The following is a 14,545-nucleotide window of genomic DNA, read 5'->3' as shown; positions in this document are numbered from 1 at the left end:
CATCATCAGTGTTGAAGATAGAGATGAAGAAGGCATTAAGCATCTCTGCTTTGTCTACATCCCTATTTGTGAGGTGACTGACCTCATCAAGTAGCAGACTGGCATTATTTCTGATCCTCCTTTTGCTGTTAGCATATTTTAAAAAGCCCTTTTTTTTGTCGTTCACAGTGCTGGCCAGCTTGAACTCTAATTGAGCTTTGGCTGCACGAATTTTCTCCCTACAATAGCAAACAGCATCTCTGTAGTCCTCCTGTGTCTCCTGTCCTTGCTTCCACTGTCCATTCACTTTCCTTTTCCACCTAAGTTCTAGAAGAAGATCCCTGCTCAGCCAAGCTGGCCTTCTGCCCTGCTTGCTTGACATCTGACACATTGGAATTGCCTGCTCCTGCGCTCTTAAGAGATGTCTCTTAAAAAGAAATAAGCATGTCGTTTGTTTGCTAATGTCTCTCCACTCTGCAGTTCAAGATATTATCAAGAAATCACTGGCATGGGTGGCTGTCTGTAAGTATGAGATTCTGTATCTTCTTTCTTTCTGATGTAATGTACTTCTTTTTTTTCAGGTTCACGTAACGCTAGGGATCAAAGAAGCATATGTAACACTTGCGTGGTGCTGGGACCAGTCTTCTGAAAGAAGACTCCAAAATAAATTATCTTCAACCTGTTTATCCTGGGACTTACTTTTCTTTGGAAGAAAAGCCCAACAGAGAAACTTTTCACACTGGAACCATTATAAATAAATCTATTTAAAGAATTTGCTACCTGGAGACACTTTTGCAGATATTGAATCCTGCTTTTCATCTGTGTTTGCACTTCAGACTGTAAACAATGAGTGAGTTCTGGTTGTGTTTCAACTGCTGTATTGCAGAACAGCCTCAGCCTGTAAGTATGAGTATTGGAACTGTTTTGTATATAATCCAATACACTGTTCAATTTTTCTTTTTTTTTTTTTTTTTTTTGCTTGTTTTAGCTTCTTAAATTAGTGCTGTTGGACTAAGCCCAGTCAGAATTAAGGAATTAACTACCATCTTGGTTTAGCTGTGAAAGAAAAGACTCTGATCTAGACTGTCATAGAGACATTTTCCTATCCTTAATCTTAAATCTGTCTGAAGTCTTTGAAAAGAGCCTTTATATGTTTGAACTGTAGAGATGGAGAAAGGAAGGGGAATGGGAGGAGGACCTAAACTGTTGCTCTAACATCTGCCAAAAAGCAGATGGAAACCTGGAAATGTCATGACATCTGATGCTGTTTAAGGCTTATTTTCCTGTGTGGCTGGACAATGGTGAAGGAAGGAAATACTGCTGTTAAGAAATATAGGGTAAAATCCATTCCTCCTCTGCCTTTCTTAGCACTCATTTAAATGAAGTCAGAGAGAGGGCAGGCGAGAGCGAGATCGAGAGAGCAAGGAGGCGGGTGGGTGAGAGAGCAGGGGCAGGCGGGCAGGAGGGAGGGAGCGAAGGAGCGCTAGACAGGGAGAGCAGGCGGGAGTGAGTGAGCAGGAGTGGAAGGGGTCGAGAGCGGGTGATCGAGAGAGGGAACCAGGGGGAGGGAACGCAGGGGAGCGAGAGCACGAGAGAGGAGGAACAAGAGTGTGCAGGTGAGCATGAGCGGGGGAGGGCAAGGGGACGAGAGAGGGAGGAAGAGAGATTGAGGGAGCGAGTGAGGGCGAGTGCGAGTGCAAACAAGGGAGAGTGGGAGCATGGGAGAGAGCGTGAGTGCATGCAAGGGTGGGCGAGCGCAAGGGTGAGCAAGCGAAGGGAAGTGGAAGTGAGAGCAGGAGAGTGAGCGTGGGTAGGAGACCGAGTGAGTACACGAGCAGGTGAGTGCGGGTGAGAGAGCAAGAGTGAGTGAGAGCAAGAGTGAGCGGGAGAGCAAGTATGGGGCAGGAGAGGGAGAAGGTGTGGTTGCGCAAGATCAAGAGCAAGGGAGGGAGCAAGCATGAGCAAGAGATTGAGAGGGAGGGTGGGAGAGGGAGGGCGGGAGCGAGATGGCGAGAGGGCGGGAGCAAGAGGGCGACAGTGAACGAGGTGGGTGGGCAAACGAGTGAGCGGGAAGGCAAGGGCAGGTGAGGGGGAGAGAATGAGGGAGTGTGAGAGGGCGTGAGTGAGCGGGAGGGCAAGTGCAAGCGAGAGAACAAGGGAGAAGGAGGGTGAGAGGGCAACGAGGGGGAGGGCGAGTGAGAGGGGGAGGGCGAATGAGAAGGGGTCGAGAAGTTGAGGGGGAAAGCGGGGATTAGGGGGAGAGAAATCACAAGGGGGCAGAGGGGTGCGAGGGGGCAGGGGATGAGGAAGTGAGCGAGGGGGCGAGGGGTTGAGCTGAGGCAAGTGGATGAGGAGGTGAGTGGGAGCAAGGAGGCGGGCGAGGGGGGTGAGTTGAGTGGGGGTGAGGAGCCAAGCGAGAACAAAGGGCGAGTGGGCAAGGAGGTGAGCGTGAGGAGGAGATGGACTGGGGGGAGGAGGTGAGAGTGGGGCAACAAGTGCTAGTTGATGATTGTCAGGAGATGAACATGAGCATGAGACTTGAGGAGATGAACGTGAGGATATGAGTGTGAGGAGACTAGTAACAGGGAGGACACAAGCACAGCTGAGAGAGGAAGATGAGAGAGAGGAGAAGAATGCATGAGGGAGAGGAACAAGATGAGCACAAAAGGAGAGCACGAGGATACAAACAGGAGGGAGAGAGAGAAAAGATGAGCTGGAACTAGAGAAGGAGGAGATAAGCACATACTGGAGAGTGAGGGAGGGGGAGAGACTATTGAGAACGAGAGCAAGGCAGCTAGAGCAAGAGACCAGAAGGCAGAGGGAAAGAGAGGGAGGAAAAGAGCATGAGCAAAAGAGGAAGAGAGGGAACATGAGATGGCAAGAGCGAGTGAGACAGCAGTTGTGAGACAGAATGAGTGTAAGACCGTGAGAGCGAGTGAGTGCGAGTCAGCGAGGGAGAGTGAGACTGAGTGAGAGGGTGAGACAGCGAGCGAGTGTGAGACAGCAGGCAAGAGGAGGCGAGCACGAATGAAAGACAGTGAGCAAGTGTGAGACTGCGGGAGTGAGCTGGAGTGAGCCTGATTGGTCAAAACAGTGAGAGAGACAAGAGCACATGCTTGAGTGAACGCGAGATGGAGAGAAAGATAGTGATCACTAGATGGAACAAGAGCAAGGCAGCAAGAGAGTGACACAGTGTGACTTTGAGCAAGTGCAAGCAGGTGAGAAAATGAGCACAAGGTGCCAGTAGCACGCGTGAGAACAAGAGCAAGATGGCAGGTGACACACTGAGTAAGCATGAAACAGCAAGAGCAAGCGAGCATGAGTGAGCCAAGCTAGTGAGAATGAGAGAGACAGTGAGATGGCATGAGTGAGCCAGAGAAAGATAGATATCACAGAATCACAGAATCACAGAATGGTAGGGGTTGGAAGGGACCTCTGTGGGTCATCTAGTCCAACCCTCCTGCTGAAGCAGGGTCTCCTACAGCAGGCTGCACAGGACCTTGTCCAGGCAGGTCTTGAATATCTCCAGAGAAGGAGAATCCACAACCTCCCTGGGCAGCCTGTTCCAGGGCTCCATCACCCTCAGAGTAAAGAAGTTCTTCCTCATGTTCAGACGGAACTTCCTGTGCCTCAGTTTGTGCCCACTGCCCCTTGTCCTGTCACTGGGCACCACTGAAAAGAGTCTGGCCCCATCCTCCTGACACCCACCCTTCAGATATTTATAGGCATTTATTAGGTCCCCTGTCAGCCTTCTCTTCTTCAGTCTAAACAAGCCCAGCTCCCTCAGCCTCTCCTCGTAGGGGAGATGCTCCAGTCCCCTCATCATCCTCGTAGCCCTCCGCTGGACTCTCTCCAGTAGCTCCTCATCTTTCTTGAAGTGGGGAGCCCAGAACTGGACAGAGTACTCCAGATGGGGCCTCACTAGGGCAGTGTAGAAGGGAAGGAGAACCTCCCTCGACCTGCTGGCCACACTCTTCTTAATGCACCCCAGGATCCCATTGGCCTTCTTGGCAGCCAGGGCACACTGCTGGCTCATGGTTAACCTGTCATCCACCAGCACACCCAGGTCCCCTTCTGCAGAGCTGCTCTCCAGCAGGTCCACCCCAAGCCTGTACTGGTGCATGGGGTTGTTCCTCCCCAGGTGCAGGACCCTGCACTTGCCCTTGTTGAACTTCATCAGGTTCCTCTGCGCCCAACTCTCCAGCCTATCCAGGTCTCGCTGAATGGCAGCACAGCCTTCCGGTGTATCCACCACTCCTCCCAGTTTGGTGTCATCAGCAAACTTGCTGAGGGTACCCTCTAACTCTTCATCCAGGTCATTGATGAAGTTAAACAAGACTGGGCCCAGTACTGACCCCTGGGGGACACCACTAGTTACAGGCCTCCAACTAGACTCAGTGCCACTGATGACAACCCTCTGAGTTCTGCCATTCAGCCAGTTCTCAATCCACCTCACGGACCACTCATCCAGCCCACACTTCCTGAGCTTCCCTAGGAGGATGTTATGGGAGACAGTGTCAAAAGCCTTGCTGAAGTGAGGTAGACAACATGGAGGGAGAGAGTGAGCACCACAGATTAAACAAGAACTAGAGAGAAACTAAAAGACTGAATGATTGAGAGGCAGTCAAATGGGCAGAGAGAGAAAGAGGGAGACAGGGAGTGAGACAAAATTCAGAGATGGAGACAGAGGCGGAGAGACAGTGAGGGAGTGGGAGTGTTGGGGAGATCAAGCGAGAGAGGGAAACAGCAAGCAAAGGCACAAAAGAAAGTGAGAGAGAAGGAAAACTCAGAGAGATGGGGAGAGAGACAGAAGAAGATAAAGATGTTAATTGATCTAGTGGTTCAAGCAGAATGACTGAAGTTTATGGGGTTTGCTGCAGGCTGCAACACTTAGCTGTTTTCTAAATAGCAAATGGGTACAAACTGTAGTCCCTGGTTTCTCTAATTTGTCAGCTATGTGTTTTGAATAGTGGGTTATTGGTGTTATGCATGTGAGGTTTTGGGGAGGGTGTTGATTTTCTGGTTTTGCTTTTTTTTTTTTTTTGTAAAGGGAAGAATCTGCTTCACAGAATCACAGAATCACAGAATCACAGAATCACAGAATGGTAGGGGTTGGAAGGGACCTCTGTGGGTCATCTAGTCCAACCCTCCTGCCGAAGCAGGGTCACCTACAGCAGGCTGCACAGGACCTTGTCCAGGCGGGTCTTGAATAGCTCCAGAGAAGGAGACTCCACAACCTCCCTGGGCAGCCTGTTCCAGGGCTCCGTCACCCTCAGAGGGAAGAAGTTCTTCCTCATGTTCAGACGGAACTTCCTATGCTTCAGTTTGTGCCCATTGCCCCTTGTCCTGTCACTGGGCACCACTGAAAAGAGTCTGGCCCCATCCTCCTGACACCCACCCTTCAGATACTTATAAGCATTTATTAGGTCCCCTCTCAGCCTTCTCTTCTTCAGTCTAAACAAGCCCAGCTCCCTCAGCCTGTCCTCGTAGGGGAGATGTTCCAGTCCCCTCACCATCCTTGTAGCCCCCTGCTGGACTCTCTCCAGTAGCTCCTCATCTTTCTTGAAGTGGGGAGCCCAGAACTGGACGCAGTACTCCAGATGAGGCCTCACCAGGGCAGTGTAGAGGGGAAGGAGAACCTCCCTCGTCCTGCTGGCCACACTCCTCCTGATGCACCCCAGGATCCCATTGGCCTTCTTGGCAGCCAGGGCACACTGCTGGCTCATGGTTAACCTGTCGTCCACCAGGACACCCAGGTCCCTCTCCGCAGAGCTGCTCTCCAGCAGGTCCACCCCAAGCCTGTACTGATGCATGGGGTTGTTCCTCCCCAGGTGCAGGACCCTGCACTTGCCCTTGTTGAACCTCATCAGGTTCCTCTCTGCCCAACTTTACAGCCTATCCAGGTCACGCTGAATGGCAGCACAGCCTTCCGGTGTATCCACCACTCCTCCCAGTTTGGTGTCATCAGCAAACTTGCTGAGGGTACATTCTAACTCTTCATCCAGGTCGTTGATGAAGAAGTTAAACAAGGCTGGGCCCAGTACTGACCCCTGGGGGACACCACTAGTTACAGGCCTCCAACTAGACTCAGCGCCGCTGATGACAACCCTCTGAGTTCTGCCATTCAGCCAGTTCTCAATCCACTTCACCGACCACTCATCCAGCCCACACTTCCTGAGCTTCCCTAGGAGGATATCACGGGAGACCAAAAAAGATTGCAAAAACCAATTGACTTCTGGAATATTTTACTTAGATTAATGGTTGCCCAGGATGCTGTTAACTGCTTTCACATCTTCTGAGGAAATGCACTACAGAACACTGTAAAATACAGAGCTCTTGGACATTGATAAGTAGGTCTTCATGGGGCATGTGTATAAGCACAATGACTTTTTACTGAATGTCGTGCAGCTTAAATGTTTTGGCAAACACTTATTCTAGCTAGATTTCAAATTAGATGATGTTAATTATATATGAAAAGGATCTTATTTTTTAAAATTGACATCAAGTAAGTAGTTTAGTTATGGAAAAGTGGAAAAGATTATTAGACTTAAGAGATTGTCATGGTTTAACCTCAGCCACCAGCTAAGTACCAGACAGCTGCTTGCTCACTCCCCCCCAGTGGGATGGGGGAGAGAATCAGAAGAGTAAATGTGAGAAAACTCGTGAGTTGAGATAAAGACAGTTTAACAGGCAAAGCAAAAACCACATGCACAAGCAAAGCAAAACATGGAATTAATTCACTACTTCCCATCAGCAGGCAGGTGTTCAGTCATCTCCGGGAAAGCAGGGCTTCATCGTGTGTAACGGTTACTTAGGAAGACAAGCGCCATAATTCTGAATGTCCCCCTTCCGTCTTCTTCTTCCAGCTTTATATTGCTGAGCATGATGTCATATAATAAGGAATAACCCTTTGGTCAGTTTCGGGTCAGCTGTCCTGGCTGTGTCCCCTCTCAACTTCTTGTGCACCTCCAGCCTACTTGCTGATGGGGTGGTGTGAGAGGCAGAAAAGGCCTTGACTCTGTGTGAGCACTGCTCAGCAGTAACTAAAACATCCCTGTTTTATCCACACTGTTTTCAGTACAAACCCAAAACATAGCCCCATACTAGCTACTGTGAAGAAAATTAACTATCCCAGCCAAAACCAGCACAGAGATGTATTAAAATACAATAGGAATTTCTGAAGTGCATAATACTTATGCGAAATTACTGCAGTGTAAAATCTGCAGTAATGTTTTACAAATATGAGGGCCTCTTGATTATCCTTTGAAGACAACAAAATTAGTCTTCTTATATGCTGGTCGTATCATGCTTCATTTCACCAAAATGATCTACTGCAGTATTTAGATCTCTCTCTGGCTCTTTCTCTTGAACACTCTCTCTTTGAACATTACACTCGTTTAAATATTTATTTCTATTTAGTCTGTTTGATGTAAGCCCTTCTGTTCCCACTATCTGAACCATATTATTTCAAACAATAGGAAAAGTGAACAAGTACTTAGGATTTCTTAAATTGCATAATAACTTATTGTTGTGGGCTAACCCTGGTAGGCAGCTTAGCATCACACAGCTGATCACTCACTCCCCCCACAGTGGGATGGGGAAGAGAACTGGAAGGGTAAAAATACAAAAATTTGTGGGTTGAGATAGACAGTTTAATAGGTGAAGCAACAACTGCATGTGCAGGCAAAGCAAAACAAGGAATTAATTCATTACTTCCCATCAGCAGGCAGATGGTTAGCCATTTCCAGGAAAACAGGGCTTCATCATGCAGAGTGGTTACTTGGGAAGACAAATGCCATAATCACGAATGCCCCCCCTCCCCCACTTCCTCCTTTCCCCCAGCTTTTATTGCTGAGCATGTCACATGGTATGGAATATTCCCTTGGTCAATTTTGGGTCAGCTGTTTCAGCTGTACCCCCTCCAAACTTGAACACTCCCAACCTACTTGATAGTGGGGCAGTACAGAATCATAGAATGGTTTGGGTTCCAACCCCCCCTACCATAGGCAGGGACACCTTTCACTAGACCAGGTTGCTCAAAGCCCCGTCCAACTTGGCCTTGAACACTTCCAGGGATGGGGCATCCACAACTTCTCTGGCCAACCTGTTCCAGTGCCTCACCACCCTCATTGTAAAAAACTTCTTCCTTATGTCTAATCTAAATCTCCTCACTTTCAGTTTAAAACCATTTCCCCTTGTCCTAACCCTCCATACCCTTGTAAAAAGTCCCTCTCCAGCTCTCTTGTAGGCCCCCTTCAGGTACTGGAAGGCTGCTATAAGGTCTCCCTGGAGCCTTCTCTTCTCCAGGCTGAACAACCCCAACTCTCGCAGCCTTTCCTCATAGGAGAGATGTTCCAGCCCTCTGATCATTTCTGGGGCCCTGAACATGAGAAACAGAGAAGGCCTTGATGCCGTGTAAGCACTGTTTGGCAATAGCTAAAACACTAGTGTGTTATCAACACTGTTTTAGTCACAAATCCAAAACATAGCACCACACAAGCTACTATGAAGAAAATTATCACAGCCAAAACCAGTACACTTATGTTGTAGAATCAGTCAGGTCATATTATTTCTCAGTGAAAAAGAAATAAAAGTTGTAAAAGGAAAAAGAAGATTTTGTTTGGTTTAGGTGTCCTTGTAGCTTTTTATGTAATCAGACAGATAAAACTTTTCCTTTGAAGTTTGCTGTGAAGTACAACTGATGCTGTGAAAAGCCGGAGTTGAAGACTCAATAGTTGGCAGACTGTTAAGCAGGTATTCTTTATCGTGGTGCCGGGCACACGGGGGATCTCTCCTCCAAACGTGCACGCCAAACACCCTGTCATTTCAGGTTAAATGCAATCACAATATATAGATTCATTACATTTCTGAGAAATGCTTAGCATATTCATGACTTTTCCAAGAACAAATTAGCATATGTTAATGTCTTTCGGGCATGTCTGTTAGCGTCCTCGGGTGGTCTTTGAGGGTCTCAAGGTGACGGCTTATACTCCTCATCACAGTGTCTGCTGGTTGACCTTTGTTTCTGCGCAAACTCAGTTCTAAGATCACCTATACCGTGTCCTTCCAGGTTGTTTTGCTCCGGTCTTGTCGCCCTCTTGGTGCCTCTTTATCTCTGTAGCTTGGTGCATCTGCCCTCCCAAGGCTGAGCTGTCCAAATAACACTATTTAGGAGTCTCTCTATCTTAGAGCTTTCCTATCCCCCCCCCAAACAGCAAGTCAAGTTTGTCTAAGTAGCGTTATTTAGGAGCCTCTTAGAGCTTTCCTGTCTTCTCAAAACAGCAAGGATCTACTATAATTGCAATCACTCTAGTAAGTGGAAATTTTACATTTACAGGTATCACAACCTTAAAATCTCTTTTACCATTTAGTATTTTGTTGCTCCATAAAATGTACATCAAATGATTACATTTTAAAAGTAAAAGCCTTTTAAAATAAGTAAAACTTCCAGTTGCCAGGGCTACAAACTCAGTCTGCATTCAGAGAGTTCATGCAGGGTCTTTTTCCCACATTGGCACAATATGTTTTCTGCTATTAATCCCTTTGCTTCAGCTCATTGGAATTTAGTAAATACTCTGGTAATAGAATCTCAGAATCATAGAATAGTTTGGGTTGGAAGGGACCTTTAAAGGTCATCTAGTGCAAATCTACCCTCCCTTAATTTGAAACCATTACTCCTTGTCCTATCGCAAAAGGTGCTGCTAAAAAGTCTTTCCCCATCTTTCCTATAGGCCCCCTTTAAGTATTGAAAGGCCATAATAAGGTCTCTCCACAGCCTTCTCTTCTCCAGGCTGAACAACCCCAACTCTCTCAGCCTTTCCTCATAGGAGAGGTGTTCCATCCCTCTGATCATTTTTGTGGCCCTCCTCTGGACCAGCTCCAACAGCTCCATGTCCTTCTTGTGCTGAGGTCTCCAGAACTCGACACAGTACTCCATATGTGGCCTCACTAGGGCAGAGTAGAGGGGGAAGATAAACTCTCTTGACCTGCTGGACACACTCTTCTTAATGCAGCCCAGGATATGGTTGGCCTTCCGGGCTGTGAGCGCACATTGCCTGGTCATGTCCAGCATCCCCAAGTTCTTCTCAGCAGGGCTGCTCTCAATCCCTTCATCCCTCAGCCTGTGTTGATACCGAGGACTGCCCCGACCCATGTGCAGGACCTTGCACTTGGCCTTGTTGAACCTCATTAGGTTCTCACGGGCCCATCTCTCAAGCCTGTCAAGGTCCCTCTGGATGGCATCCCTTCCCTCCAGTGTGTCGACCGCACCACACAGCTTGGTGTCATCTGCAGACTTGCTGAGGGTGCACTCAATCCCACTGTCCATGTCACCAACAAAGATGTTAAGCAGTGCTGATCCCAGTATTGACCCCTGAGGTACGCCACTTGTCACTGGTCTCCACTTGGACATCAAGCCGTTGACTGTAACTCTTTGAGTGTGACCATTCAGCCAATTCCTTGTCCACAGAGTGGTCCATCCGTCATATCCATGTCTCTCCAATTTAGAGACAAGGATGTCATGCGGGACAGTGTCAAATGCTTTGCTCAAGCCCAGGTAGGTGACATCAATTGCTCTTCCCTTATCCACCAATGCAGTAACCCCATCGTAGAAGGCCACCAAATTTATAAGACACTATTTGCCCTTAGTGAAGTCATGTTGGCTGTCACTCATCACCTCCTTATTTTCCATGTGCCTTAGCATAGTTTCCAGGAGGTCTGCTCCAAGATCTTGCCGGGCACAGAGGTGAGACTGATTGTCCTGTAGTTCCCCGGGTCTTCCTTTTCACCCTTTTTAAAGATGGGGGTTATGTTTCCCCTTTTCCAGTCACTGGGAACTTCACTGGACTGCCATTACTTCTCAAATATGATGGACAGTGGCTTAGCACCTTCATCCACCAGTTCCCTCAGGACCCTCGGATGCATCTCATCAGGTCCCATGGACTTGTGCACCTTCAGGTTCACGTCCCTGGCCAGATTTAATTCTATCAGGGCTTTAGCTTTCTTAACCTGATCCCTGGCTGCTCAGACAATTTCTCTGTGTTTCTCCCAGGCTACCTGGCCTTGCTTCCACCCTCTGTAGGCTTCCTTTTTGTGTTTGACTTTGTCCAGGAGCAGCTTGTTCATCCATGCAGGCCTCCTGGTGTTTTTGCCTGACTTCCTCTTTGTTGGGAGGCATCACTCCTGAGCTTGGAGGAGGTGATCCTTGAATATTAACCAGCTTTCGTGGGCCCCTCTTCCCTCCAGGGCTTTATCCCACGGTACTCTACCAAGCAGGTCCCTGAAGAGGCCAAAGTCTGCTCTCCTGAAGTCCAGGATAGTGAGTTTGCTGTGCACCCTCCTCGCTGCCCTAAGAGTCTTTGACTCCACCATTTCTTGGTCACTGCAGCCAAGGCTGCCCTTGAGCTTCACATTGCCCACCAGCCCCTCCTTGTTGGGGAGAACAAGGTCTAGCATAGCACCTCTCATCATTAGCTCCTATCACTTGTATGAGGAAGTTGTCATCAATACATTCCAGGAACCTCCTGGATTGCTTATGCCCTACTATGTTGTCTTGCCAACAGATATTGGGGGTGTTTGAAGTCCCCCATGAGGACCAGGGCTTGTGAATGTGAGGCTGCTCCTATCTGTCTATAGAGGGCATTGTCCACTTGGTCTTCCTGGTCGGGTGGCCTATAGCAGACCCCCACTATAATGTCACCTGTCCCTGCCCTGCCTTTAATCCAGACCCATAAGCTCTCAGTCAGCTCCTCATCCATCCCCAAGTGGAGCTCCATGCACTCTAGCTGGTCATTGACAAAGAGGGTGACACCCTCTCCTCATCTCCCCTGCCTATCCTTCCTAAAGAGCCTGTACTCTTCCATTCCAACACTCCAGTCATAGGAGCCATCCTGCCATGTCTCTGTCTTGCCAATAAGATCATAGCCCTGCATGTGTGCACGCATGTCTCTAACTCCTCTTGTTTATTCCCCATGCTGTGTGTGGTTGCACAGAGGCATTTAAGTTGGGCCCCTGATGGAGCTGACTTACTGGCAGAATTTCCTTTGTGCTGCCCTTCAGGTGCTCTCCTGCTGACCTGTGATCCTTCTCCAGGCTCTGGGCATCTATTACTGGGACCAGCACCAAACTGGTAGCAGTTGGATGGACTGAGGATCCCCTCCCCCGGCAACTTTAGTTTAAAGCCCTCTTCGCCAGCTTGGCAAGCCTCTGACCGAAGATGCTCTTCCATTTCTCTGACAGATGGCCCCTATCAGCCCCCAGTAGACCAGGTTTCTCAAAGCGATTTCCATGTTCTAAGTAGCCGAACCCCTGGCTGTGGCACCAGTCCTGTAACCAGGACTGTTAATACAGTTAATGGCTTTGTGCTTTGCCCTGGCATTGACAGCTTTACTTTGCTGAGGGAGATATTTTGTAGGGTGGAAGAAGGAACTTGGGAGCATGTTGGTACAAACAATGGCTATGTGCTTTGTCCTGGTGTTGACAGCCTTGCTGTATTGCGAAAGCTGTCTTGTGGAGACGATGAGGGAATACATCTCCCTCTCCCTACCTGGGATTTCTGTGGATGGTTTTATTAGGCAGGCTCCCAAAGTCCTTGTTCACCCTCACGTGAGCTGTCTAATACTACTAGTTAATACTGTTGGCATATTATGGGGTTTGTGGAATGTGGTCTCGTCCTGGTGTAAGAGAAAACAGATTATGGGTGAGGCGATACTGAAATGTGCCCTAAAACAGCCAGTCCCTGGGTGGCAGGGTGTGTGGAAGGATCTGGGCAGGTTCCTAGGACGGTTATCACCTCCCATAGCCTGGGATTTTACACCTGAACAGGCAAACAACCTGGGCAAACTGATGCGCCACCTGATAGAAGGGTGCCTTGTTTACCCTGATGAAAACCAGCAGATTCTGGCAGTGTACTGGGGTCTGGCCTGTGCCTATCGAGCCACAGTTCAGTACTCTCAGAAGACTGTGGCTGAGGCAGGGACCCAAAATGCATCTGAGGACAATATAGTTGAAGTAGAGACCCAAACAACAACTACAGTAATTGCCCCACTAGTGAAAAGCAAAAAACAGTGGACAAGGAGAGCAACGGGTCCATATTGTCGATTAGTAAGAGAGGAGGAAGAAAAGCAAAGATTTGATCAAGAAGCTGGTCCTTTGACAAGGGAATTGGAGGAAGAAGTGAGAGAGCTCAAACAGGAAGAGGAAATTACCTGGTCCCCTGATCAAACAGCTTTCTACCCTGCCTGGCCTCTCAGAAGATCCTTTTGTTGTGGGATTGCTGCAAGTTGAAGAACAGCAGGTGCCAATTGCTACCAGGACAGTGCACGGGCAGCAATATCGCACAAACTGAGACTCCTTGGCCCCCATTCATGAGTTGATTCATCAACCAGAGAGCCAAGGAGTCATCAGCAAGACTCACTCACCTTTTAATAGCCCTATATGGCCAGTGCAAAAGTCTGATGGAGGGTGGAGGTTAACAGTAGACTATCGTGGCCTGAACGAAGTCACACCACCGCTGAGTGCTGCCGTGCCAGACATGTTAGAACTTCAATATCAGCTGGAGTCAAAGGCAGCCAAGTGGTATGCTACAACTGACATTGCCAATGCATTTTTTCGATTCCCTTGGCAGCAGAGTGCAGGTCACAGTTTGCTTTTACTTGGAGGGGCATCCAATACACACGGAATCGGCTGCCCCAGGGGTGGAAACACAGTCCCACCCTTTGCCATGGACTAATCCAGACTGCACTGGAAAAGGGGGATGGCCCTGAACATCTATAATACATTGATGACATCATTGTGTGGGGCAATATAGCAGAAGAAGTTTTTGAGAAAGGGGAGAAAATAGTCCAAATCCTTCTGAAAGCCGGTTTCGCCATTAAGCGAAATAAAGTCAAGGGACCTGCACAGGAGATCCAGTTTTTAGGAATAAAATGGCAAGATGGGCGTCGTCAGATCCCAATGGAACAAGAAAATAGCAGCTATGTCTCCACCAACCAGCAAAAAGGAAGCACAGGCCTTCCTGGGTGTTGTGGGTTTTTGGAGGATGCACATCCCAAATTGCAGCCAGATTGTAAGCCTTCTCTATCAAGTGACCCGGAAGAACAACAATTTTGAGTGGGGCCCTGAGCAACAACAAGCATTTGAACAAATTAAACAGGAGATAGTTCATGCCATAGCCCCTGGACCAGTCTGGACAGGACAAGATGTTGGAAACATGCTCTACACCGCAGCCGGGGAGAATGGCCCAACCTAGAGTCCCTGGCAGAAAGCACCAGGGGAGACTCGAGGTCGACCCCTGGGGTTCTGGAGCCGGGGATACAAAGGATCTGAGGCCCGCTATACTCCCACTGAAAAAGAGATTCTGGCAGCATATGAAGGCATTCGAGCTGCTTCAGAAGTGGTCGGCACTGAAGCACAGCTCCTCCTAGCACCACGATTGCCGGTCCTGGGCTGGATGTTCAAAGGGAAGGTCCCCTCTACACATCATGCCACTGATGCTACGTGGAGTACATGGGTTGCACTAATCACACAGCGGGCCCGAATGGGAAACCCCAGTCGGCCAGGAATCCTG

The 14,545-nt window shown here is 48.7% G+C and overlaps 1 protein-coding gene across 4 annotated transcripts in view; it reads left to right on the top strand.

Moving 5' to 3' along the window:
• LOC142365662 (CDC42 small effector protein 2-A-like) overlaps positions 1–14,545 on the top strand; it is a 118,642-nt gene that overhangs the window by 57,711 nt on the left and 46,386 nt on the right. For all 4 annotated transcript variants that reach the window (XM_075446681.1, XM_075446684.1, XM_075446682.1 and 1 more), the window contains exon 2: positions 561–879. Coding sequence is in view for 1 of the 4 variants with exons in the window: in XM_075446684.1 (XP_075302799.1) it covers positions 826–879 (54 nt within the window). In the remaining 3 variants the exon portion in view is untranslated. The remainder of the gene's footprint in view (positions 1–560; positions 880–14,545) is intronic.

The sequence above is a fragment of the Opisthocomus hoazin genome, chromosome W (assembly GCF_030867145.1).
Source record: "Opisthocomus hoazin isolate bOpiHoa1 chromosome W, bOpiHoa1.hap1, whole genome shotgun sequence".
Classification (NCBI taxonomy): Eukaryota; Metazoa; Chordata; class Aves; order Opisthocomiformes; family Opisthocomidae; genus Opisthocomus; species Opisthocomus hoazin.
Note: the sequence above shows the minus strand (reverse complement) of the source record. Positions and strands in the feature narration are given on the sequence as shown.